Here is a 27,423-nt window from a genome sequence, read left to right on the forward strand (position 1 = left end):
CTACGCCATTTCCACGCCTCGTCAATAACCTCCTAACCTAAAAAGTGCATCTCTGCAGCATTGACTGATTTATTGTCTGTCAACTCAAAAAGTCTAGTCTAATAAAACAAGCTTCTAAAATGGATCCATCAAGCCACGGTCCTTCCAAAACAATGTAGACATCCTTCCCCTGCTTTCCTAGTAATATTATCCAACAACCACCGCTTGTCTAACATTCCACCACCCCTTCTAATTTTGTTCAAGTTTTGACACCAAATCGAATCCCCCCTCTCATCATATTTTTCACAAAGCACTTTATACCACAAACTCTCTTCCCTCCAACACACTCCAAATCCATAAAGATAAATTAAACTCCTTCAACATCCTCACCCTCAAACCTTTGTTCTCCTTTTGCAAACATAAAGTATCCCATTTAATCCACAACAATTTCCTAAAATCCTCACAACCTCCCAAAAAAATGGCTAAAAATATAATCAAGAAAAGAAATGATACATGAGAGAGCTTTGAAGAAGGAAAGAAAATAAACGGGTATAAATGACGGTACAAACATTAGGAGAATCAACCGGCTCCCCAAAAAAATATTTTTACTCTTCCAACCAAAGAGTCTATTACGAATACGCTCAATCAAAATGTACCATTGTTAATTTATGCACCACTATTGATCAACAAAACTTACGGTTGAAATTTAGCATCTCTTTACATCCATCAGTAATTGATTGTTGGATGACATGAGTGATGGGTATTTATATTATATATCACTTAAATTCTAGAGTAGTCAAGTGTCATTGTGAACTTATCTTAGTTGATAAGGATATTGTATAATACATAAAAGGTCGAGGTTCATAGTCCAAACATCCATTTTTCATTATAAAGGATGAGTTTCTAACTATCATGCCACTTAAAAAAAAACAATTCTATAATAGATAAATTATCACAACATACTCATAAAAGAATTAGGTGATAAATATGACAAGAATATTTCCAGGAATAAAAGGAAACAAATCCACGGTGGCCACCGAATTTATCCATTTATAGAGGGCTTTGTTTAACATGTAATAAAAGTAAACTAATCGTGTTTTGTCAACAAAAAATAAAAGTAAACTAATCGTGTACAAGTTTTTTTTTCATCATAATTTAGTAAAACTTATTGATTCAATTGTGGAAATTAGTTTGTGTACAATATAATTGATTTTGTATATAATACTAGTATATTAGTTCTATATTTCTGAAAGCGGACTATGTACTATTCAACTTTGTACAAGGTGAGAACAAAGAAAACGAGACCTGTTCATTTCATCCTTTTTTTTTTATCAAAACCTTATCATTTCATCCTAGCACATAGTAAAGAAAATACAATTAATAATATTATGTCTTAGAATTGTACTTCATTAGAATCTTCCTTTCCTTATATTTTGTTTTCACACTGTATATTAAATATTTTGTTTTCATTACGTACCCAAATTAAAAATAAAGCAAGTCTATGTTGTCTGCTAAAGCTTCAACTTCAGTTACTAGGAGAATCAGGTTGAGAAAAGATAAGGTAACAAATTACTGATCCACGGTCAAGGAGTCTTTTTTTTTGTTTTTGGGTTACACGGTCAAAAAGTCTTTAAGACCGATTAGATATGGTAGGAATATTTGTTTCAAATAAATATTTGCTATATTTGAGAGTTATTTTTTAAGGGTCAAAAGAAGTATGAGCGTTGCTACTTGGTGCGAGAAATAACAGTGCGACTGGCACACGAATCATGGGGGGCAGTGGTATTATTTTTTCAAATACATGAAAGTCAAAAAATAGTGCAATCTAATGCAAGATCCAACGGTGCCTATCTATTCGTTGTTTTTCGCGGGTAGTTTGTCGCACTATCAATCTTTTTCCCATATAAAAAGACTCAAATCAAGAAGCGCCTGAAAATGACTCAAATCAAGGTCTTGGTGTTTTGTTGGTCTTTGATCTTTTTTATAGGACGGCCATCTCTTGTTTTGGTGGATTTATTTGGTGTTTTGTCCAACTTTTGAGCAAATGATAGGGTGAATTTTTTGCAACCCTTCATAGAAGGTGGATAGAGTTGTTTCACTTTGATGTTGGAGAACCCACATCGGCATTATACAGTCTGAAATCTTAATTGAGAGTTATTAAAATTGAATTGGATTTGATGACCGACTACAAATAGGAGATTCTTCTATCTCAAAAAAAAAAAAAAAACAGAGAGAGAGATTTTGCCTTTTTTTAAAATATTACTTATTCATTTAATCTCTTAAAAATATATTTATAAACTCTTTAAATTTTATACCTAAAAATTTAACCATCGTTAACTGATTGTTTTGTTAGGGGACCATCCTTAACTATTTTAATGACTAATGAACTAAGAACAACCTAATGAAATCAAAATTATAAAAGTGGATGGGGCCTGCTACAGTAACAATTGTTATGTCATGATTCCTTAAAAAACAAAAAATGACATGATATTTTCGGGACAATGTTTTCTCTATAAGTAGGATTTTTCTATAATTAATCAATGGATTTGTGCTACAAATTTAGCCCTTTTTTTAAGGGTAAATTTTGAAATAATTAATTTTAGCCTCTCAAAATAGCTAAGGCCGATAGCTTTTTATAAAATAGTTTTTTATGGTGTAATGTATTTTTGCTATAATTTTTTTAACATTGAATTTTTTAAGAAAAGTTTCAAATGAAAAAATTCATTTGACTAATTTATCTTAAAATGTTATTCTAAATACTTCATCATATTGTTATAATTTTTTTTAATGATAAAATTTAAAAAATGTCTAAAATAAGAAGTTATTTCAAATAGTTTTTCATAAAAATTATGTTTGAAAAAATATGTGATTTTTACAATGTAAAATCTCTATCAGTGAATATTTAAGTTAGTGGATGCATGTCAAAATCTATTTTTTAGCTCATAATAACAAATGAGTTTGAAATAACTATTACTTCTATTACTTTTGAGCATTTTTTTAAATCTAATACAAACGAGCCTTAAATTTCAAAATGGATACTAATTTTCGGATTAAATTTCTTTAATTCCTTTACATCTCAAAATTTCATTTTTAGACCTTATAAAAAAAATCAACATTAGTCCCCCATAATATTAGTCTAAAGCTAATATCAGTCTTTTTCCTTATGAAATGTATATTTGATACCATAGTAATAAAAAAGTGTATATTTGATATACCTCATTCAAGTTCACATTGAAAGAAAATTACCTTTCAGTAGTGTGAATACTCCAACTGTAATCTAATTCTAAAGACTTTCCATTCCAAAGGAGAAGTCAAAATGTCAAATAGTTCTAAAGGCTCCAGCTCCATCCTTCAATTTCACATCTACTCACAAATTATAATGATTAATAAATTAGTTTAGAGGAAATACTAATGTCAATAGATGTATGTCTTAGTTTGACTAAACCAAATTTGTATTATGTTATTATTACATGCTTTCCTCGTGAAGCATGGCACTGTCAAACATTTGATATATTTTTGGGTAAAATATTAAATGTCAACGTACTATGGTTAATAAAAAGACAAATAACTTGGTTGAATTAGTGAGTAAGTACTAAGAATAGGTTAGAATTCAAAGAAAGTCCAGCAAATCTATGGTTATCGCCGCAAGCAATGCATTGTAAAGTATATACTCTTCAAAATGAGGTATTAGAACAAAGTAAACAAGCTAAGTAGTGTAAGAAATAGAATACTAGATGAATGTTTGTACTAGAAGATTATTAATATTTGTCTTTTTATTACTTTCATATTGGATCTTACTACGATGTGTTCCTCGAGCACTATTTTTTTAAATCACTCAAATATTATAATTTATAATGCTTGAATACATAAATTTTCATAAAAATTTATATTTAAGGTCGGTGTCCAGCAAACGCTTGTCAGCTATTTCCATTTTTTAATATAATTTTGGTTTTCAAGGTATGTAAACTCACTCAGATCACAAAGGTACTCCTTTGGGTTGCATCTTTCTTTTAATTAGTAAAACATTATTAATGCAAATATTGAGTTATATACGATTTAAACAATTTTTTTACGGGACTTTTTAAACAATTTTGTTTCCATAATTTGGAACCGTGTGTCGACTTTGACATACACGTACACGAGCCTTACAAAGTAAATGTCCGTACTTAGTACTTACACACTATAATGTACGATCCCTTGATATGCTTTTGACTTTGAACTTGAAGATATTTTTTATTAAAGCCAAGACCATATATCAATTTTTATAAACTTCGTGTACTGTTCAAAAAAAAATCAATTTAGTATAAATATTTGCATAAAAAAAATTAAATGTAAAATAGAAAAGAAAAAAAATTAAGGAACACACCCAACAGTAGAAAGTATTTATGTAAAGCCTACTTAAAAAAAATGCCGAAATTGCTAGGTGCGTTGCACTTTCATTCTTGACCTCATAGTTGTGTGTATGTTTCAATGTTACTTATCACTTTCTTTACCCAAAATAAAAAAGAGTAGAAAGTGTTGCATGATAATCCAAGTCATGACACTTCTCAGTTATAAAGTTAAAGAGTCTTGAATTGGTATTGGGACCTGTCAATAAAAAAAATGTGATGATTGTTCAATAGGTCGTTCAAATTGTTCAACGGTTACGATCGTAACTTTCAATAGTTTTTTATGTGTAAACCTCAAACAGATAATAAGTTGATCGGTTTTATGAGCGATTTTGAGGAGCATTTTGAACAACCATAAAATAAAGTTTCATGGTAGGTGGGGTTGGTATGGACTAACATTGTATCTTCATCTTATTGAACGTTTTCATCAAAATGAGATGGGGATGAGCTTTTCTTTTTAAAAAATTGAAACACTTTATAATTATCCATATTTCGTATTACTGATGATTCTGCATGTAATATTTTTTTTCCTTTTTTCACCCCTAATTCAAACAAACACACTTTATCATAGTGACATTGTACGTCAACCACTACCCATATTTTTGTGACTACTTTACATTCTTTACTACACTTCAATCGCAACTAGAGATTGAAGACAATATAAAGGCTTGGTTTCTAGATGAAAAGAACAATTTTGCTTATAATTGGATGATTGGAACCTATCAACCATTAGCTCTATGTCTTTCTATTACAATATCATAGAATCAGATATTTGTACCCAAAAAAAAAAAAGATATTTGTACACAAAAAAAAAAGAATCAGATATTTAATTCCATTATTTTATGAAATTATATTAGATGTAGCGTGCGAATCTTCGATCTTACGAGACCAAAGAACATTATTAAATAAAATGAACTTACAAAAGCTTTATTATATAGTCTGATGTAGCAATATAACCATATCCCTCCACTTCTTTTGTTTCCCATAATTAAAATTAATTTTATGTTATCCTTAACCAGAGACATGCCCAAATCCGTTATTTCACACTTTTTTATTTGCCTCATGCGCATGACACATGACATGTCCTCCCTTTTCTAAAAGAGAATACTAAAAGAAAAAAAGTGTAATGTTGGGCTGCAAGTATGCAAAGACTCACTAAACTTAACGAAAGGACTATAATGCATATCAAAGAAAAAACTAATGAGTATAATGTAAGCATGACGACAAAATCTATAAATGTGAGCATCCGTCTCGATTTCAAAATACAGGTATGAGCAAGTAACGAGAATATAGGTATCCACCTCAAACTCGTACGTCTTAAATATAGAAAACTATTTTGTTACATAGGTGAAATATTGACTAGTGTTATTACTTCACACTTTGAAGAGTGGAGCTGAAGATGTCAATAGCATTTTGAGAAAGAAAGAAGACAACGTTGATGTGGCTACTTATTTTAGCATTTTAAACTTTCAATGAACAATGATGTGGTTCTTACTTGATTATGTTGTTTGTTGTTTGGATATTTAGATTATCATTTAATTTAAAACATTGATATTTTGGCTATATGTTAATATGCAACATGTAAACCTCTAAATATCATCCTTTTAGTTTGCAATTAAAAATACACATGGTGATGGTGTTGGATGTTTTCTTGATCTTGCTTTATGTGTTCATTTCGGTTGTTGTTTTGCTATTGGATGATTCCATTTTGGTGTTTATCTGGTCTCAGGTGTATGGAGGTTGAATACCATCTAAGTAGGTGTGGTTAATTACCTTTTTTGATAGAGTGTTATCTGTGTTGTATTCCATTCAATCAATGTTGGGTGTTTTTTAATAATATTATTCTTTGCTTTTTTAAAAAAATATATAGAAAACTGCTTGAAAGTAATTTCGTTGTCGAGTTTTGGGTAAATTATAGATTCAAAATGGGATCAGAGATGCTCGAACCTGTTGGAAACGGGATGGAGTTCACTTTCTTATTTCCTTAGCGATTGAGTAGGGTAACGGGTAAGTATATAAAATTTGGGTACGAGAACGAGAAAGGTGGAACCCATCACACCCTGTCCTATTGTCATACCTAGCATAATGTTAGGTATTTTACGTATGTTTAGTTTTATGTTTATAAAAATTGATTTTAAGTGAATTGATTATGTATAATTGATTCTGACTGAAAGTGAGTTGAAGATAAAGTGATTTATGTTTGAATACATTAATGTTAAATTGAGTTGAACAATAAATTTGAGTGTTAAAATCAATTATGGAATCTAAAGCTTTCTAACTTCAAGTAGAATCAATTTTGAAGACAAAATAAATTATACTTGAAAGCAATCCAAACATGTCAAAATCATTTTTACATCTCTAGAATCAATATTTTCTCTCTAGAAGTGAAATCAAGCATACAATTTATTTTGAATCTTCAATTGGTTTGAGAATGTTTTCAACCTTTCTCAACAGTCCAAAAATCATGTTATTTAATTTTAGGGATGTCAATTTTACATCCATAAATAGGGTTCTCATAGAGGCGGCTCCATTTGGTGACTCGCGGATGGAGAATTTTTCAAATGTGGACAAAGATGGGGGAGAAAGTCCCCCTGATGATAGTTTGGAGATGGGATAGGGGATCATACTCTAGTCCAACAAGGACGTCGTCCGAGCATTTCACTAAAATATATTTCATATTTGTATATACAAATATTTCATATGTTATATTAAGTTGTCTTTTCAAAAAATATGTAGAAAATTCTTTTACATGGAATGTTTACAATAATATCTTAATATTATATAGTTTTATGGTTAAATTTTAACAAATGTACTTACACATTATCTACTCCAGACGAGGCTGATGGTAGAAATTGAACTTTGAACCCAAACCTTTGAGCCACCTCTTACCACCTAAGGAGGGGCAATATTGCATTTGAATTTTCTTTCTTCTTTTTGTTAACTACATGCATTGATTTGCATTTGCACGTAGATACTCCCTCCGGTCCTATTTATAAGAAACATTTGACTTTTTTGGTTCATTGTATAAATGATGTATTTGGTCTATATCCTAAACAAGATACATCAATTAATCAATGAATCTAAAAAGTCAACTTTTTCTTATAAATAGGACCGGAGGAAGTACTAGTTTAATATATCCCAACTTTAATGTTTACAGACAAATTTTTAATTAACTTTAGCATCATCATATCATATCATATATAGTTGGAAACTTAGATAGTGCTACTGCTAGCTAGTGGGTTAATTCTAATAGCTAAGCTCACCCAATATCAAGTGTAAGCACTGATCCTTATTGGTGTATAACTGTCTTCCAATACTGAAAGTGAAAGCAATAAAGCATCTGAAGTATATTTATCTCATAACCTCTGATTATTTGTCGTTTTTTGTTACTTATAAAACTTTTTTTTAAACCTTTTATATGTGATTGGCAGAAGTATTTGCATCATCTGTGGAGTGCAAGTTTGTATGCTTTTTGAAGTAAATAATCAAAATTATCCCAAACATTTGGTACTTTTATTAAACTAGTCCCTTGCTTTTTGGCTGTCCAATAATCTTACAATCGGTGTAACTTTTCGGTAAATTAGACGATCTTCCTCTCCTAAATGATATATTTGAACATACACTAACCCCTCTCTTATGCAAAAGGTATTAGAGAAGTTTAACTTACATTGTTCTCTCCTCTAAAAGATCATTGAATAACATATATCTCTTCTCTTATTTAAATTCAACATTTTGCTCCCTTAATGAACAATTTAGTACATTTTAATATAATCAAGCCTATACTACATATTTTTTTATGTATTTTTTATTTACAATTTTTAATTATATGCTTTTTTTTTAAGCTTTAATTATATACTTTCATTAATTTTCTTATGTATTTCTCATTAATTATATACTGCATATTCTCTATTTTAAACCATAAAGCAATACAAGATAAAATATAAACCTTTCATTAATTTTTTAAAATAAGAGTAAAAAAGAAATTTTTTTTTTTTTTTTTTTGAAATTGCCTTGTTATCCTAATCCATTTGTCCAGGAGACATTTTAAATCTTTAATTCGTTAACTACTTTATTCATGAATTTTATTTTAACAAATTTCATTGTCCCACGCAATGCAAGTGAGGACATAAATGAATGATGAGTGTCTTTATAGTGCCTCATCCCAAAGAGCAACACAAACGAACTCCTTCGTAGGCTGCCTCCCGGTTGCCACATCGGTGTTAAGGCACTCTACTCACAAAATGGTCAATACCAGCAGCACAAGAAGGGGTTTATGTTTCTTATATAAAGGAACCAAGAGGAAGAAAAAACAGCAGAAAGAGAATATTACATCCAAAACATGTAAGACATAAATGTGGTACTAGGTTAAATTGGAACTTGATTCATTACGCTGTAGAAGTCAAACCCTTTTCACTATATTTAACTTGTGTTGGTGAATGGTGAATGTTACTTGTATTAATCGATAGGAATACTTGCAAAATTCCCTATTTTAAAATCTCAACTCCAGATTTAACTCAAGTTATTCAGGATAGTTCGTAGGAGTATATGTCTCGAAACCTTGATCGCATTCTCAAAAACAATGTGATGAATAATTGAGAACAAACGTGCTATATTCTGCAATGAGTTAAGTTAACAAAATTTTAAAAATATTTGCTTGCCATTTTAAATTTCTAATTTTCCTGTCCCATTTAAACAAAACCATCTTCAATTTTAACAACAAAAGAAAGCAATTCTTTTAACTGTGCCAATAATAATAACACACTCCAAAAGCTCAAACGGTAAAAACATTATTCTTTGTTAGCTAAACATGTGATGATAGTAATAAACACATTTCTCCCCCACAAAAAAGGCAAACGAAAATTTTGATGTTCCAAAAAAGCAATAAAGCGCAAACGTTCACAAAATCCAGTGACGACTGCACAAGTCCATCTAACATCTAAAGGGATACTTAACCAACAATACAGTTGACATAAGGTTTCGGTGATGTTTGTTCAGTAGTAAGCCTTGCGAGGATTGTTCTGTAAAAACAAACACAATCACAATATGAAAACAAGGTTACATAGTAACTCAAGACATCACTGCAAAACAAATCATAATAAAAGGGGCAATTACCAGAGGATTCGGCCTGTGACGGTAGCCAAGCATCATCCGCTTTTTGTACTGCTCATAGATGTCATCCTCAGGAGTCACCTCCCCAGGTTGGACAGCACCTACTCCCAAGTTATCTTTCTTAACACTGCCTGCCATTATAGGATCTGCAATACCCTTCCTAGAGCCACCTAGACCCTCACCTGCATTATCATCAATGTCAGCACAAGAAAGAAATGACAAGTATATAAATGGCATACAACAGTTAGAGCTTGAGTTGGACTATCTTAAACGAGTTACTCTTAAATGCATTCATCGACTTGAGAGGAAAAACGCTTAAAGAAATTCTAAGCACCTTCTTTCCAGCCCATTTTTGATAAAAGCTTGTGGCCCACATTATCAGCCTGAATTTTGGCCCTCTCAGCAGCCTCCTTTGCAGCTTTCATAGCTGCTGCGTCGTTACAGCTAGCCAAGAACTTCTCAAGTTCTTCCTGAGGAATATAATCACCCATGTGATGGCCTTTTTTCCCTGAAGCTGAAGCTACGCTCAAGAAGAAGCAATCAAGAGATTATTACATTTACATAAAGAAAATTCAAAATTCAAACTGTTCAAATAAAATGAATGCAAGTCCAATAAAAACCAGGTAACAATCACCATCAAAAGTTGAACCTTGAAGAGATGGAGGAGGGGGCATCTCATCTTTTGAATGCCTAGGTTGTTTAAACTTTTCTTCCTGTGCGGCTTTCTTCATGTAAAACTCCATTAGCGCTAAAGAATTGGCATTTGATGATCCACCGGGCTCATCTGAACAGATAAACAAAACACATGCATCAATAAAATGTTGCATACAAAGATACATGAGGTTTTTGACAACTGAGAGTCCTACACATTCGGATCTTTTCCTTTTGGACGAGTAAATCTCAATTCAACTATACAAATATAATTTCCATATCCTTTTGAAAACAACATAATGACAGCTAAAGTATCATAATGACAGCTAAACTGCCATGCTGTATAAGTATCCCTTACCTGAGCTTCCAACTGAAAATGCTTGTCCTGCAGATCCAGAACCCCTTGATACATCAACACTGTCATATAAAGCAGAGGCAGGGATTTGGTAACTTGACTGCTGCTGGGACAATCTCTGAGGACCATTTGTTGGTCTGGAAGATGGAATGCTTGTCCCTGCTGAGGATTAAATTGTTCAACATTACAAGCCAAAATAGACTAAACCATGTAAAGAAAAAGATAAAACATATCGCAGGAATTAGAGCCAGGAGACTAATCACAAAATATAAACATAATAAAGTGCAAACCAAGACAACACTTCTTATATCTACACATCGATTAGTGAATGAGGCATATGGACATATGATTTACTAATTCAAGCATCAATCTCCCACTAAAACAACAATTGCAGTTACGAAAAACAACTCTCAAGAAATGTGAAATTATATTTTCCTCCAATGTGAGACAGTTGCCAAGGACGCCTGGCAATGTCTTACACGTGGCAATTTTGCAAGGCAGAGGCGGGTTTTTCCCTGCGTCCCCACCTCCACCCCCATCCCTAGTGGGGTCAAACAAATTGATAGTGACCTTATCTTCTCCCCATTGAGGTCAGCAAAGAGAAACCCATCCCATCAATTTTTTTAATTTTATTCACGTGTATATGTGCATGCAAGCCCAGACTTGATTGCCATGTCTACCCAAAAAAACAAATAGTAAATTCATGAAAAACACTAACCAGTTTGATATGCCTGTGGTTCGTTGGACTGTGAAAGGGCCTTCTCCTCTTGAGCAAGTCGATGTTCATAATATTTATAGTCAGAACATTTAACATCAAATAAAAACCTGCATGCTCAAACAAACACCACACATTCAGTTAGAAATTACAAATCATAAGCAAAAGACTGATGCAATAGGACTATGAGTTAACTCCAAACATACTTGAAAGGTGTGTCTCCAGGGTTTTTTTGCCGTGTAACATCCTCAAATGGCCTTCCATTTTTAGCCACAAAACTTGCAAGTTTGTCAGCAACTTTCTTCACTGTAGGATCACTTGGGGGAGGAGGTGCTGCATATCACTTATAAAACTGATTAATACCAAGAGCATGAACAAGGGAATGGAAATTACTCTTGTAGCAGGCGTGCCAATACCCCATTCTTGATAGGTACTTGAGGAATAAGCTGCATTCATGACACAAGATATTCAAAGACGTTTTCTCCTCTTTGCTGAATGTCTTTTCAGTTAGCAAAGAAGGAATATGTGGTGAATACCTCTTCAATAATGAGACTGAGCTTAATGTAGAGGAATCTACTTTATATGAGAAGAAAGAGGCTAAAAAAATAGTGTGAATGTAAGTGTATGCCTCTGGCTGAGGCAACACACTTTGAGATCTTCCTTCAAATAAATACCTCAAGGAGTAGTTCAGGACATGCTTCATAAATACACCCAAGAGGACACTCATTTTATCCACTTCTCTACTTCCTTTTTATGATCCAGGGGATAAATATGACAAATAAATTTCTATTTCAAATCAATACATGTATGTTCGTTCATCCTCATATGAAAAAATATTGTGATTATGAATGGGGAGAAAATCAGCAAGAGACAAGGAGGAAACAAAATACGGAAGTAGATGCCATCTAAGACATATTGAATAGACAGAAAGCTGCAGTGATCTGTAAGTTAGAAAGAGAGTGCATGACGTGCATCAAAAGAAAACAAAATTATCACTAATCCATAGACATGGATATGACCAACCATAATTAGAATATAGAATCACTACGTAATAATTTTATTGGATAATTCCTACCAACTATCTGCATAAGATTTGAGTGAGAAGTAATTACCAACATCAACTTGTCTTGATGATTGCTCAATGCCGTCATCCTGACCCAATTTTTGCCGTTTTGTTGGTGCATCATTCGAAACATACCCAGTATCTATTTCATCTTCATCGTCATCAGCCAACTTAACAGGGGGTGGTACAAGTTTTGACTTTTGTTTCAAGCTGAAAGCAAGCTTGCCACTGGAACCACCCTGGGAGGATTTCTTTGCATCATTAGCCTTACTAATGGAGGGTTTAGGAGTCAGAGGTCCTGAAACAACTTTAATTGGTTTAGAGTCCTCTGGTTTGGCATTTTTCCCCTTCTCCTGCTCTTGTTGGAGCTGCCTGAACCTCTCCATAAACGAACCATCATTGACAAAGAGGGTAGGAGGTGGTCCCTTGTCCATCGGTTAAGGTCCAAAATAAACAATGTGGCTTTCAGCAACTCACTGTTTGACAAACAAGCTGCAAAGCTTTTTAGACGTTGCAGTTAAATCTAAAGTCATGGTTTCTTTCTATCCAATATAAGGTGTCATTTAAAACTTCAAAGAGATAATAGTGTTGTATATTTATGTAGAAATCAATAACATAGGTCACATGAACAATAAACATGAATACCAGACCAAACATCATCAACAAGACAAAAAACCTTGCCAGAAATCATTCATAAATGATGAAACGTAGACTAGGAGATAAAGACCGTTGAATTATGAAATACATAATGATCACGAATGTAAACATGAACTATAGAAAATAGACTTCGCTGGGTGAAATCATCATACCAATTGTTCCATCAAACTAACAAATGCTAAAAAAATGAAGAAGAAAAAAGGAACCCCCTTCCAATTCAAAACCTTATTGACAAGAGGCCATACTTCACAGAAAAAGAAATATAGGAAACAATAATTAAAAATTCTTCTTTCCTGAAAAGACAATAGAATTTCATTTTTTTTCATTGATCCGAATTTCCATGACAGACATTCTATGCTTCTGCTAGTCAATACAAGCATCCAAAATGGAAGCAAAATATGAGCTGAGACAATAAAATTTTGGAAAATTAATGCCTTAGAAGAAAAGCCTAAGAACAACCCTAAAGCCCTCCCAACATTTGAAGTTTCATACCTGCCAAATTAAAAGGGAAATCCTTCTTAGAAAATCCAAGTTCATAAGCAAAACTGTAAAATGGCAATGCTCTAAAGATCTAGTTTATCTTAAACCAGTTTACAAACCCATTATTGATAATGAAACACAATACCACCACTGGAATATGCATAATTGCCACAACAATTAAACCTACCCAACTGTGCTATATTCTAGCTGGAATAAAAAACCACCAATTTAGTCTCTAAACTATCACTCTCTCCAATTTAGTACCTAAATGATATACTTACGATACGTAGTCCCTAGTATATGAAACCCGTATATGAAAATCATTCAATTTAGTCCCCGACATCTTAATAACAGGGACTATGTTAACAGATTTTATATACTTTAACGACTATTATAATTATATAGTTTAAGGACTAAATTGAAGAGTGAGCAATAGTTTAGGGACTAAATTGATGGTTTATTCATTCTAGCTACTTCATATTAAGAAAAATGCTATTATTATTTCTTGCCTTTGGCATCAAAATACTATTTTTGGTGTGAACCGGGTATCCTCTGCTCGCAACTGCAGAGACTAATAACTCGAGCTAGGGCCGACGGGACCACAATTTTTTCCCTTGGCATCGCTTTGGACATCAAAATACTATGCCAATAAATCAGTAATGGCATGCCATGACTCAAATTACACAAAGGTTTCTTCAGATAAAAAAAACAAACTTTAACGTGATTCTTCGATACCCTATGGTTAATTATAATCAAATATGATTTTGTATTAACACATAACACCAATCAAAACCCAGATCTTGAACATCGAGGAATCATACAGTAAAAGCTATCAACACCAAAATTACGGGGTAAAAGTGTCACAACAATCAAATCCCTAATCTAATCGAACAAATCCCTAATCTAATTGAACCGTATGATCCGAAAATACAAACCCTAATTGAGAAACAATAAACTGAAGGAAAAAAACTACAAATAAAAAAAAACAACAACAACAACGTTGTTAATAGAAGTACGAGAAACTAACCTAATGAAAATCGTGTGCGGAATTCGATGCAATCGATGATGAATTGAATAGAACGAGGATGTTGGTGAACCAAAAAAAGGGGTAATCGATGAACGTTCGGTCACAGAAGAGAATAAGGATGAAGCTCCAACACCATAATACAACTTGCAAATTGGGACAGAAACTATTTATATGGGTTATTTTCTTGATTAATTATGTATTTTCAGGTTAAATATATTTCTGGTTAAAATGTTTTTTGATTTTCAATCCATATCAAATTACTTTGCAATTGTTATTTTTTTGAAGAATTCTTTGCAATTGTTATTACTGAAATGAAAAAACAATTGCAACATAAGAAAGTTAAATTTTAGAAGGTAAAATAAAATTATACTATACTTTTTACCCGTGCGACGCACGGATCCTATCGACTTTAAAAGACATTAATAAGTGATATATATTAGCCAAAGAGTCTAGTGGCTAGAAAGTCATGAGACTATTTGACCAAAATAAGAAGAAATATGTAATATTAGTTATATTGGAGTCAATTACAAACGATAAGACCCATGGGCTAAAAGTCTAGAAATAGAGTCTTCAATTCAAAGTGATGGCACACTTTTTTTGTGTAGAGGTAGTTTATGAAAAAATGCAACTTATGAAGATTCAATTTTTGTTAGTGAGTACTTATGAATTAACAAAAAAGTTTTTTACCTGCATTACCTATTTTCATAAGTTCGAAAATAAGACAATCCAAAAATGCCTAAAATAACTTGTTTTTCTATGCTGCTAACTCAGAGGCTTTGATCTGATGCATACATGATTATGTCCTAACTTTATAGGCTTTAATCTCCTGCAACAACCATAAGCTCGGGGTTTTAATCATGTATATCAATAACCCTTACAAGAGAAAATAGTCTCTCTGTTACCTGTTGATCTCCATTTTTAGTGGTAATCTTTTTTCTTCCAATTACTTGGCTGGATTTTGTCGTGTTCCTGGATCCATAATTTGTCTCATTTTGCGACAATTTAGGGCTTTGACTGTGGTTTGTGCAGAGAATGTCTGAGGGTTTGGCTGGATTCGTATTTTTTTTGTCTTCACCCTTTGGAAGATTCAAATTCTTCAATTTGTTGGCCGGATTTTGTCGTGTTCCTTTATCCCTAATTTGTCTCATTTTGCGACAATTTAGGGCTTTGACTGTGGTTTGTGCAGAGAATGTCTGAGGGTTTGGCTGGATTCGTATTGTTTTTTGTCTTCACCCTTTGGAAGATTCAAATTCTTTTGTTTGTACGTGATGTTGGCACCCTTTTGTTGTCGTATGTGGGTCTGAATTCAAATCTTTTTTTGATATCTTTGCTTGGATTTTGTCTCTTAGTGTTTTTGATTTTGTTCATGTACCCGTTTTGCCCCCATCCCATGGTTACTATATATATATGTGTTTGCATAAGGTTTGCACCACGTCTCCAGTTGTTTGTCTGTTCTGTTTTGCTTTGAGTTTGAATTTCTTTGAATCTGGGTTTGTATTCATTCTGGGTTTCTGGGTTTCTCGGATTCTGAGATGGAGAAGGGTCTGGATTGTCTCGCTGACATTGTTCCCGGTAGAGAGACCTAGAGGATCAAGGTGCGTGTCCTCAGGATGTGGGAGGTTCCATCCTTTTTGAAGCCTGACGAGACTAACTCCCTGGAGATGATGTTGATTGATCAAAAGGTATTTTGTTCTTATTGATTGGTCAGGTTCTGATGGTTTGTTGGTTGTTTGAATTGGTGTGTTGCTTTCATTCCCGATTTGCAATTTAACCCATAAACTGTATGATTTGTTGTGCTAGGGTGCCAAGATTCATGCCACCGTCAGGAAACAGCTGTTGTATGTGTTCCAGAAGAAGCCATTTATTCAATTACCTGTTTGTTTGTGGTGTTGGGGATGTATGTTTCGTTTGGGAATTAATATAGGAGTCTGGTGCAGGCTGAGTATTGTTGTTGATGATGGAAATGGCACTGCTCAGTTCCAGCTGTATGATTACGTGCTCGATGGAATTCCATCTCTGCATTTCAAAACAATGGTTGGTATTTGTTCCATGATTAGGATAGTATACATGTTGTGTGTAATTTTTGGATGCTGCTGTTGTTTTTATTCTGTTATGTTGTTTTCATTGGTGGATTTTTATTGATTGCCATGGTTTGCAGGGCTTAAAGTATGTTATGAGTGAGGGTGGGATGGCAGAAATGAAGGACAAATATTTTCTTTCTATTGTGAAGAAGATACCTCAGTCTGAGGGTTTGGGGAGGGAAAGGTTCGAGGTTGTTCGCGTCACAGATAATGAGGAAACCATTAGGAGCTACCATGCCATTGGCAACAACTACACTCCACTCAAGGTGTGATGTCGATTTATTAGGTTTCTCCCATTCTTGAATTTTGTTTGATTTTGGATGAGGAGTGTTTGTTTTTTTGGGGTATATGTCATGTTTTATGAGTATGCACAAGGATTGCATGTGTGAAAATCTTCCATCTTTATTTCTCATTTTTTTTAGCTTTTTGTGCTGTGTAAATTGGCAATATTGTTGGCTAAATTTTAGGTGCTGCTTCGTTCCTTTAGCCTTGCTTACTGGTTTTTTGTTGTATCTTGCTGTGTGGTTTTGATCCTTATCCTTTCATATAAAGTTTAAAGAGACTTCCATGCTTTCTTTTTTGTGATCAATATCTCAATTGTGATGTGCCGTAGGTGTTTGTTTTGGTTGTGTTGCAGTTGACAGTTTAGTTGTTTTTTTCAGTGTATATTCAAGCCTCCATTCATCCAGGTCGCACCTTCCGGTGGGGATGGTGGATCGGTTTCAACTGCTCTGTCTCTTGCTGGTAGCTATGTTGTGGTTAATCGTTCTGATGAGGCATCAACTTCTCGTGGTCGTTTGTCGGGTGTTCATGGCAACGATGATATGCCAATGGACTTGGGGGATCCTGCTCTGGCACTCTCTCTTGGGTCGCTTTTCCAGGAATCTGTTAACAAGGCCAAGTAGTGGAATATGTCATGGGTTGTGTGTCTTAGGTTTCCAAAGTATTTCTAATATATATTAGCCTACCTTTTGGTATTAGCCTACCTCTTGGTTTGTCGTACTAATGCGTCGAAGGATTGCTATTTGTGCAATGTATGAATTTGCATCACAGGTGGCTTCTATTATGTAATTCGTATTTGGTTTATTTTACGTGCAAACCTGTCTGGTTAAAGTTTGAATGCATATGGCTTGCTTTATTATGACCATGGTGTGCCACAGCTGCTTCTGTAGTTAAAGCATGGTTGATACAAGTATGTCGTAAGATCTTTTATTGCTATTGTTTGGTCACAAGGATCATGCAAAAAAACATTACCGAAGGATCCTTAAAAAAACATTATTTAACGATAAGAGCATGATTAAAAAAAACGGGAGAACAAACTAAAGAGACAGGCACGTTCAGCCCCCCCGCCCCCTGCTGTTTTCACCAGGTGTGTGTTTCTAGATAATTTAAAAAACTTTTGTCACATATGTGCATTACATTTATACTCTCTTGATGGTAGTACCATCACGTCTGTGTGGTGCTTTGGATAAGACTTTAGGAAATATTGTGTAGCACATCATCATGTCCTTATCTTTAAATCTATCTATATATAAAGAATTTGTATGCCAGCGAAATTCCAAAGTTACCCTTTATCCGTTGTGTGACACCTCACCAAACTCAAGGGTTCAATTGTCTATTTGATTCTTATTTTTTATACAATATTCTATTATGTATGACTTGATTGAATTTAACTGTGGTACACTAAATATCTGTGGCTTTGGATTCTCAACTTTAATAGTAATTTCAAAACTTATTATTCTAATTGTTTGTACAATGTGTTGGTGTATGTAACTTGATTGAGATTAACAGTATAAAACTAGCCTCTAGCATCTGAGAATTTCTAACTTAGCAATATTTTCATCTGTTATTATCTTTCGAGAGCAATATTAGGAGGCGTAAAAGACGAGTATGCATAAAGCTTATTTTATTTTGATATCAATGTTAGAGATTGATTAACTGTTACAATAATCATGTCGTATAGTTTTCTTCATGATTAGCATGAATCCTTAGTAAAAGTGGTCATTTGATATCAAACAATGTAACCTGAAGCATCCGTAACATTTTTCATGTTTTTGACTGCACTATTTTATTATGTTGTTGTGAGCATTGTTGACATGAGTTTCCTAACTACTATGTTCATCTTCCGGTTTTTAGTGTTGTCGAATGTGAGGTACTGATGTGGATTCTCCTCCCTGAGTTCTAAAAATTGTATTTCTTTGAAGTGTTACCTTTGATGGACATTTTTAATGATTGTTAAGCTTCATAATAGATATGAATATTACCACTAAACTCTTCCGTAAAGGACTTTGAAAAACAAGATAACGGATTAGACCCATAAAAAAAAGATTAATAACGCAGGACGAAAAGAGAAGCAGTAATGTTTTTGATGACAAGCCATTAACGAGTAAGAATCTTCATTGTCATCCAAGACATGACCGTGATCGTTATCACCATAAGAAGGATAGTAGAAAGGGTCGTATAATAACATTTTTTCATCGTTTGCAGTTTTTTGTTGTTTTTAATTTTTATGATCATTTGTTGAATGTCGCACAAATTAAAGGCGAGTTGATTGAAAGCCGGAAAAATCTAATTTTCTCATATTCATTTTCGCGCAGATTAAAGACGAGTTGATTTTTATGAACTTTTGTTAAAGTTCGCACAAATTAAAGGGGAAAAAAAATCTAATTTTCTCAAATTCATTTTTGGAGTAAAAAAAAAATAGATTATACATTTTTTCTTTGGTACGAAAAAAATTTTAACTACTACAATTTTCTGCTTCTCACGGTCCACATCTTTATCCCTATGGTTGCCTCACAGTCGCAAAAGCCCCCTTTTATTCAAATTTTTTTTTCTTTTCATTTATATCCTTTTAAGAGTCGCTAAAGAATATTTTCCAAGACGCTGTGGAATTTGTGAATAAGATCTGTAAGATGAAACTGTTGTTTAGCCATTTACGGAGGATGGCGACCTGAATCATTGTTTTAGCAGGGCTATAAGCGTTGGATGTTTGGAATACAAAAAGATGATGGGCACGTTGAACAGAGAGTGAATAAAGTTAATTGTGGGTCATTTGCCAAGAAATAATCTTCATTGTTGTGTTTAATAGTGTTTTTGGTCTTTATCTGCTTAAGAAGGGCAGTGAAGGTGGTTTTCTGCATGTACCAGATCTGGATGGTGGTCGAGAAACAATGGTTGTGAGTGAGAACAATTCACACAAATACTTCTATGTTTTATTTCCTTTTCAGAGGTCGAATTTTATTTTTTTTGAACGATTTTAAGGTTCCATTTTTTCACACAAGGTTCCAAGAAATTAATATTTTAGAACAACAATTACATAATGTGTTAATCCAGCTGAAATACTATAAATATTACTAAATAACAATTGAAACAAGATGACATAAGGTTCTAATTAAACTCCACTTGTGACAATATTTCATTACAATTAGAAGGTTCAATCTAGAGGTTATTGGACATGGGTTGAATACAGATTCTGGGGACAACTTGCTGGCTTCAACTTGATCTCATGGACTTATGATTCAGCATGAAGCATAAAAACTAATACCAGCCAGCATTCCAATTTGAAGCAAACAAACTATTTTTAGGCACAAACATGAAAAAATCACCTTATGTAGTTGTTGGAGTCAGAGGGGGCAGGCACAATCTTACTTCGTGTCTCTATCGAAACAAATAGTAACAATCCATGTCATGACTAGCAGTGGTAAAATGCAGACCATGACAATTGTTACGCTATCTACACAAATTTCTTCGATGTTGACGATGTTAACCAGGAAGAAAATAATTATGAACAAATTAATGCAAATTAGAAAAAACTTTCCCAATTTTTTTTAGTGTGACCGAAGTATTTGTGAATGGAATGAAGATTGTGTGGAGAGGATGGTGTTTTTTATAGACTGCATTGTGCACAGTACATGCTATTGTTCTGCTGCTTCACGTGGTGGTGTTAATGTTTGATGATTGTTCGTGCTGCTATGCTATGGTCCTTGGTCAAATTTACAGCAGCTATAGGTGTGCTTTTGGCAGGTTTTTTTTCCAGCTTTGGCTTCTTTTTTCTTTCCTTGCTGTTGGCCACTAAGAGGTTATGTAGTGGGAAAAATATCCAATTTAGGTGTTAAATTTGTATGGTTCCATTGGCATAGTATTCCCATATATGTGGTGGAAAATTCTTGGTGGTTTTGTTCCGCTGTTTGTATTTGTGTAGTGCCCGTGTGATGCAGTGTATGGCCTTTCGTTGGTCGTAATATTTAATTTTTAACCATGATCAAATTTTTGTGTTTGGGTGTTGTGCACATCGTTCAGTGTGTGGCGTGTCGTTCGTACGACTCAGGATGTCCACTTTGCAACAGATTGGTGTGGGTGCGCGTGTGACGCTTATTTTATAGTTACCGTTGTGAGCGCGAGGTCTGCTGCTAATGCCTTGATGTACGTTGTTGATTTGTATCTTATTTCGTCGCGGTAATATTTTGTGGTTCGTAGCTGTCGGTAATGCCACCCGTGCGGAGCGCGGATCACACACTAGTCTTTTCACATGCACCAAAAGCAAATACAATCATAAAATCAATAATATTTCACACAATAAATCTAAAGAGGCAATTTCAAATATTTTAAATAGGCAACAACAATCACACTTATAAAAAAAAACTGCATAATTTCAAATTGAGAGAAATATAAACTACGCAATCACAAATTGATTAATAGTTTAAAACAAATATGGTTCATAATTTTTTTTTTTTTTATGCAATATGGTTCATGAGCTTAATTCATGAGTTTTGAGAATATTTTTGACAAATATGTTTTGGGAAATTATTAGGTTAAGTTGCTGCAGACCTAATAAAATTAATAAATAAAAACTAATGATGCAAATTTAGAGCCAAAATTTTAGGGTTGAGGATTAGCATTTAATGATGCAAATTTAGAGGCAAAACTTTAGGATTGAGTTGTTACAAACGTAATAAGGGATTAGTGGAGGGAAAAAATTAGGTTAAGTTGCTGCAGACTTAACAAAATTAATAAATAAGGATAACCAAACAACTTCACTTCCCATGCACAGAGAAGTGCTAGGAATAAGCAAAGAGAAAAGTGTAGTTACATCGGATAACGAAGTAAAACACACAAAAAAAATGATAAATACTAATAATTACAAGCATAAAAGATGATTGAGCCACCACATATGGTAACTAAAACCAAAGTTGACGTGTTTCCCTTCAGCCGCTGATAAGAATGTGTATTAACTTTGTCAAGCAGGTGGTGGATACATTTTTATTCTTTAATATTTAGACATTTATTTCTTTCTGGATAACCCAAGTAGTGGAAAAACCAAATCAATTGAAGTAGCTCATAATTGTATTTTGAGAAGCCTCCAAGACACTAAACTATGACAAGTGGTTTCAGAGATAATTAGGTGTGATCATAACAAAGCTCATACTTTTAAAAATCGGACCGGTCATCGATTTGGCAAGACCATTGGGTCACTGGTTCATTAGTTGAACCATTGAGCCACTAGATGAACCACATGACTAAACCGGATTAAACCGAATGACTCGATTGTATAACCCAGTCTTTATAGAAAAAATTTATAAGTATTAAATTGTATTGAACCAGATTGAACCACGTTGATTATTATATTTTGTTGATAAAATTCAAATATCAAATTGAGAACAATTGAGAAAAACTTTTTCCATAAAAATCGTAACATATATTATTATTATTATTATTATTATTATTATTATTATTATCATTATTATTATTTTTTATAAAAAGAAAGGTATATTATTATACTTACAAACCACAAGCCCAAGCCCATTTATAATAAACCCTAAACTATATAAGTTTTTGGAGACACGCATCAGACAATGTGCCGTCGTCTTTATCACCAATCACAAAACCAACAGTTAGAAAGGCAAACCCATGAGTGATCTGCGCAACAACATGTTGTTGTTATCGTTTTCTTTCTCGCAATTACCTTCCCTTCTACTTTTCATTTTGGATCGAACTACATAAAGTTTATACGATCCGTTTGTCTGGTTTTTTTTTTTTTGCAAGGCCATGCATTGAACCGAACGGTTTGTAAAAAACTGCTGAGTCGCCGGTTTTAACAAAGTCATGCCGGTTTCCGCCAGTTTAACAACATTACTGATCTATCTAGCTATTCGAACCACCATACCCATCGATTCCCAGTCCGACCGACCGGTCCGGTTTTTAATATTATGACAAAGTCTAACCAATCATAAACAACTATTCAAAGCACATGCAAATAGTCGCAATAAAGAAAAAGATGAGACACGTCTTCTAGACTACCACAACCTCCCACGCAGGGGCGGATCTGGACATAAAATATCGGTGGGGCAAACAAAATTTGTTCATGACTAAGTAATACTAAATATATTAAAAATAGTTGTAACAACCAAAAATTAAAAAATATATATTCTATTAGCCATTTGTTTAAAACGAGCTAAAATTTCATCATTATTAACTGTTCTAAGAACAATTTTTCCATAAACGTTACAAGAAGGACATTTAATCATTGATCACTCATTTTCTTACTTATTGACTCTTCACATATTTTATAGTTGAAAAGGTATGTTCAACACTTGCAGTTGTCACTGCCAAAATCGGAGCTAACTTTAAAGGTTTGTACACCACATCAAAGATCAAAAGTAATGCACTTGTTTGTTTCGACAAGCTTTGACCAAAGGAAGTTAATATTTCTTAGTGTCCTGACTATTAAATTAGAACTAAGAATCTACATATTCATATTGTTTATATTTCATTGAGATAATTAATGCTATTGTCATCTTTTCTTGTTTAAAAACTTATAATAAGTAGCAAATTTTAGGTTGAATATTGTCGTGAGTGTTTGAATTAGAAAGGGGGAGCGTGAGTGTTGGAATTGGCTGATGTAACGCCCGTCGTAATTATTTAACTATTTTGATGAGTTTTAACATATATTTATATGATTTATATGTGTGATTTATATGATTTATGAATTTAAGTAGTTTACATGATTTATAGGTAAATTGTGTGATTTTCAAGATTGATGTGAAGTATGTGATTTTGTGACGTTATAATGTTGGTGTAACTTATTTTATTATTAAATAAAATAAGATATGAAAATAAAATAAAAATAATAGAATTTGGGCTGTGATGTGAAAAGAGCATTTTTAGAGGTGTAAAGAGAAATTAGAGTGGGGTTATAAATAGAAGGAGTTAGGTTGAGAAAAGTTTTTAGGCAGAACGTACGTTTTTAGAGAAAAGGGAGAAACAGTCAGAAAGAGAGAAGAACAAGAGGAGGCTATCGATTTTCTTCAATTACCAGGTAAGGGTGAGACTAACTCTCAATATTATTAAGGGTATGGTTCTGAAAAATGAATTTAGCATGATTAGGTTGAGTTTTGGTGAGAATTGAGAATTAGGGTTTGAGTGAGAATTGATGATTAGGTGTTAAATTTGTTCTCTAATTTGTTGATGTGATTGAGAATATATTTTTGTTCTGAATTCATTATTTGCATGTTCGTGATTGATATTTAGCTACATAGTCTAAGGAAAAACCTGATTTCTTGTTTGAGATGACTACGTAAAATTCATGTACCTTTTGATTCAATAATTATAATATAGGTCCTTTTGGATTTGAGCACATGTATATTCATTGAAAAAAATAATAACGACTTTGCTTTTGTGATTATAACTAAACTTAAATTTAAGTTTGATTAATTTATTTTATTGAATTTAAAATTAGAGCAAATTCTAAAGTTTTTCTTGTATTAAGGGTGCCGTCGATTTTCTGTTGTACACTAGGCAATTTTTGTTTCTTGTGTTGATTATAGGTAAGCATGTATTTGTTTTAGATGATAATTCAGGGTTGTAAAGCAACAAGAACATTTATATTAATTGATTTCCTTTGACTACCTTTGGTGATTTGAAACCACATACTATATGTGATTTAATAATGAATTGTTTCTATTAGCAAAATCATTAATGAATTTGAATGATCTTTGAAATAATTTTGATCTGGTTTATATTGTTTTGAGGTGCCGAGTTCGACTTGCTGCTTCACAAAGTTATCATTTTTTTTTAACACATCCCTTGAACTATTATTTATATTATAGATTGAATGATAAATTTTAGTGTGACTTAGTAATGATACTGGATCATAGATGAACTATTTCGTGATATGCTTATGATAATCGGGTAGCTAGTTTTCTGTGACCTTTATTTGTCTCCTTGGCTGTGATGATAATGATTTGTGTGACCTTGCTACTTTGTATTCGTATACAATGTGTATGTGTATAAATACATCTTTTTTTGAAACAAATGTGTATAAATACATGTTAGGTGAAGAATTGCAACGATACTAATTAAAATAATATGCTATAATGTTATAGTGATTTTATAGAGAAAAATTATGTGTGATTTAAATATGTGTTTTATGAAGATGTGTTATTTGAAGTTATGTGAATTAAAGATGTGTTATATAATGAAGTGCTATATGGAAGATGTGTGATTTAAATATGTGTTATTTATGATGCTTATGTTGATGCGATGTTTAAGATGTTGATGTTTATCGTTTGATGTTGTTGACCATTAATGTCATAAAGTTGTAAGTGTCGGTCTAAGTTGTGAAGTCGTAAGAAGTTGTCCAAATTATTGGAATCATATAAGTTGTCTAAGAAGTTCAAGATGTCTAAGTTGTAGGAGTTGAGTCCTTTGCATACTCATTAAAGTTGGGGGCTTTAGGCCCGGCAGCCTTGTGCTCATTAAAGTTGGGGGCTTTAGGCCCGGCAGCCTTTGTGCTCACACGTTGAAGAGCCTATTATGCTCATTTTGTTGTTGATTGGTACCACATGCATTTGCATATCAAGAAGTTTCATGATGTTTAAGTTGTCAAGTTGTTGTTGAGTTGATAGAGTTGCATGGTCAAAGATGAGTTGTGTTGTCAAGTTGTTGTTGAGTTGATAAAGTTGCATGGTCAAAGATGAGTTGTGTTGTCAAGTTGTTGTTGAGTTGATAGAGTTGCATGGTCAAAGATGAGTTGTGTCGTCAAGTTGAGTGTTAAGTTGATTATGATTTGTGATGAAAATTAGTAATGGTATTTGATGATTGTATTTGTTATGAAATGAAAAATATGCTAATTGTTAATTTGTTGATATGTTATTAATGTTTAAGTTGTTAAATGCATTTTATTGGATTATATGCTTAATGTATTGATTATGAAATCTCACCCCTTCTGCGTATATGTTGCCTCGACCGTGGGTAATGTGCAGGTAATAAAGATTAGAGGCGTTCGTGAGTGGACTCCTCACTTGGTGTTTAGGTGCTCTGATACGTAACGGGATGGGGGCTTGCTTTTACTTCTATTCCTTACGTGTCTCTTTCATGAACTAATTTATGAGATTTTCCAATAAGGCCTGCGTGCCAAGACTTTAAATGTTGAACTATTTTCCGCTGCAACAGTTTTAAGACTTTCATGATGTTGAATTTGAAGGATAATTATTATTATCCATTTTATGATTTAAACGAAGTATGTGACATTCCGTTGTGATCAAAATACTCTGATTTTATGATGAAATTTTTATGTTGGGAAAACGGTGTGTTACAGCTGATAGGAGAATGAATGAGGGTACTGGACTGGGCCTGGTTTTGTCAACAAAAAAAAATTAAAAAAACATTGGGCTGGCGTGGCTATTGCCACACCCTGCCTCAAACAAACCCGAGTATTGGCTAAAATTTACCGCCCTTTTGATCAAGTTGTTTTTTGTTGGAAGGTGGTTCGGAATTAAGCACCACATAAAAAGATTAGCTTTCAAAGGAATATCCCTATGTCAAATTACATGATTATCATTGGCAATGTTTTGTTGATTTGATGATAGTAAAAAATTATAAGCACTACTAACTGTAAAATATTTAGAAGCATGAAATATCCACAGCCACATGTCATTAACATCATCCTGCAAAACAATTGAATTCAATGACCACTCCCTTGGTTGGTCCTCCTCCCAAGCCCACAACCTCCTACACCAATTCCAAGTCTCATCGTTCTCACCCCAACCTAAATGTATCATCTCGGTCACAATTATCATTTTATTCTTGGAGAGCTCAAAAAGGCGACTGAACCTATCCTTCAAAACTCATCATTCCAATTAAGGATCCAACCAAAATAAAAATGAAGCTCCATCACCTAACTCACACACATAGTCAATATATATCCATCTTCCCACACTAGCACCAACACCTTGATTAATATTGATTAAATTATTCCACCACATTGTGCCCCCTTCCCCATCCACACGCAAAATACGACCTTCCTCCCCAAACCTAGCTACTAACACTTTATACCACAAACTCTCATGCTCCTCCATCAACCTCCAACGCCGTTTACCTATCAGGGCCATGTTAATTTCCCTTAATGACCTAACCCCCAAACTCCCATTCTCTTTTTTAGAATAAACATTATCCCAATTTATCCATGAAATTTTCCTAACATCCTCACTTTCCTCAAGAAAAAACAATTAAAAATAGATTTGATAGAGGAAATGATACTTGTTGGAGCCTTGAAGAAGGAAAGAAAGTAGACCGAAAGAGAGGACAAAATATACTTCAAAAGAACCAATCGCCCATCCAAAGAAAGCCCCAGATAAAGAAAAGGGATGTGTTCAATTTTACAATTCAACACACAAGCTTCCTCAACCAACCAAGAAGCATCCACATTAACATCGACCAACATGATTTTATTGAAATTGACCTATATGCCTGAAATCACCTCAAAAAGGATAAGAACAGCTTTCATGGATCTAACATTTGCCCAACTCTTACTTCCAAACAATAAAGTATCATCAACAAATTGCAAATGAGAGACTGAGATGTTATCCAATCGACCAACTGAGTACCCTGTAAAAAGTCCAACCTCCATGGTTGCATTCAT

General features: G+C 33.4%; 1 protein-coding gene across 27 annotated transcripts; it reads right to left on the reverse strand.

Annotated features, from left to right (window-relative positions):
* Nucleotides 1-9,138: 9,138 nt before the first annotated feature.
* On the reverse strand, nt 9,139-14,565 carry LOC146898141 (SWAP (Suppressor-of-White-APricot)/surp domain-containing protein / D111/G-patch domain-containing protein). 27 transcript variants are annotated; one of them, XM_085734749.1, is made up of 10 exons: nt 14,425-14,565; nt 12,310-12,736; nt 11,614-11,643; nt 11,404-11,530; nt 11,201-11,307; nt 10,486-10,641; nt 10,111-10,260; nt 9,811-9,996; nt 9,480-9,658; nt 9,139-9,385 (listed from the first exon to the last, which is right to left on the reverse strand). In XM_085734749.1, exons 2-10 carry the CDS (start codon nt 12,692-12,694, stop codon nt 9,359-9,361), a joined length of 1,347 nt encoding a protein of 448 aa, XP_085590875.1. In that variant the 5' UTR covers nt 12,695-12,736; nt 14,425-14,565; the 3' UTR covers nt 9,139-9,358. The 27 variants fall into 27 exon arrangements, with proteins under 27 accessions (XP_085590875.1, XP_085590871.1, XP_085590878.1 ...); XM_085734745.1 differs by having other exon boundaries at nt 10,486-10,644; XM_085734752.1 differs by having other exon boundaries at nt 10,126-10,260; nt 12,310-12,752.
* Nucleotides 14,566-27,423: the final 12,858 nt, after the last annotated feature.

Source organism: Medicago sativa, chromosome 8 (genome assembly GCF_051527215.1).
Source record: "Medicago sativa cultivar Bolivia chromosome 8, Bolivia_mono, whole genome shotgun sequence".
In the NCBI taxonomy this organism is placed as follows: domain Eukaryota; kingdom Viridiplantae; phylum Streptophyta; class Magnoliopsida; order Fabales; family Fabaceae; genus Medicago; species Medicago sativa.

What these genes read in the sequence shown, in the direction of transcription:
- LOC146898141 (XM_085734745.1), bottom strand. Translation starts at nt 12,694, where the DNA reads ATGGACAAGGGACCACCTCCTACCCTCTTTGTCAATGATGGTTCGTTT. An exon ending in CCTGGAGACACACCTTTCAA is followed by an intron (nt 11,308 to 11,403) that starts GTATGTTTGGAG and finishes TTGAGCATGCAG; the next exon opens with GTTTTTATTTGATGTTAAAT. An exon ending in ATTTTCAGTTGGAAGCTCAG is followed by an intron (nt 10,261 to 10,485) that starts GTAAGGGATACT and finishes TTATCTGTTCAG; the next exon opens with ATGAGCCCGGTGGATCATCA.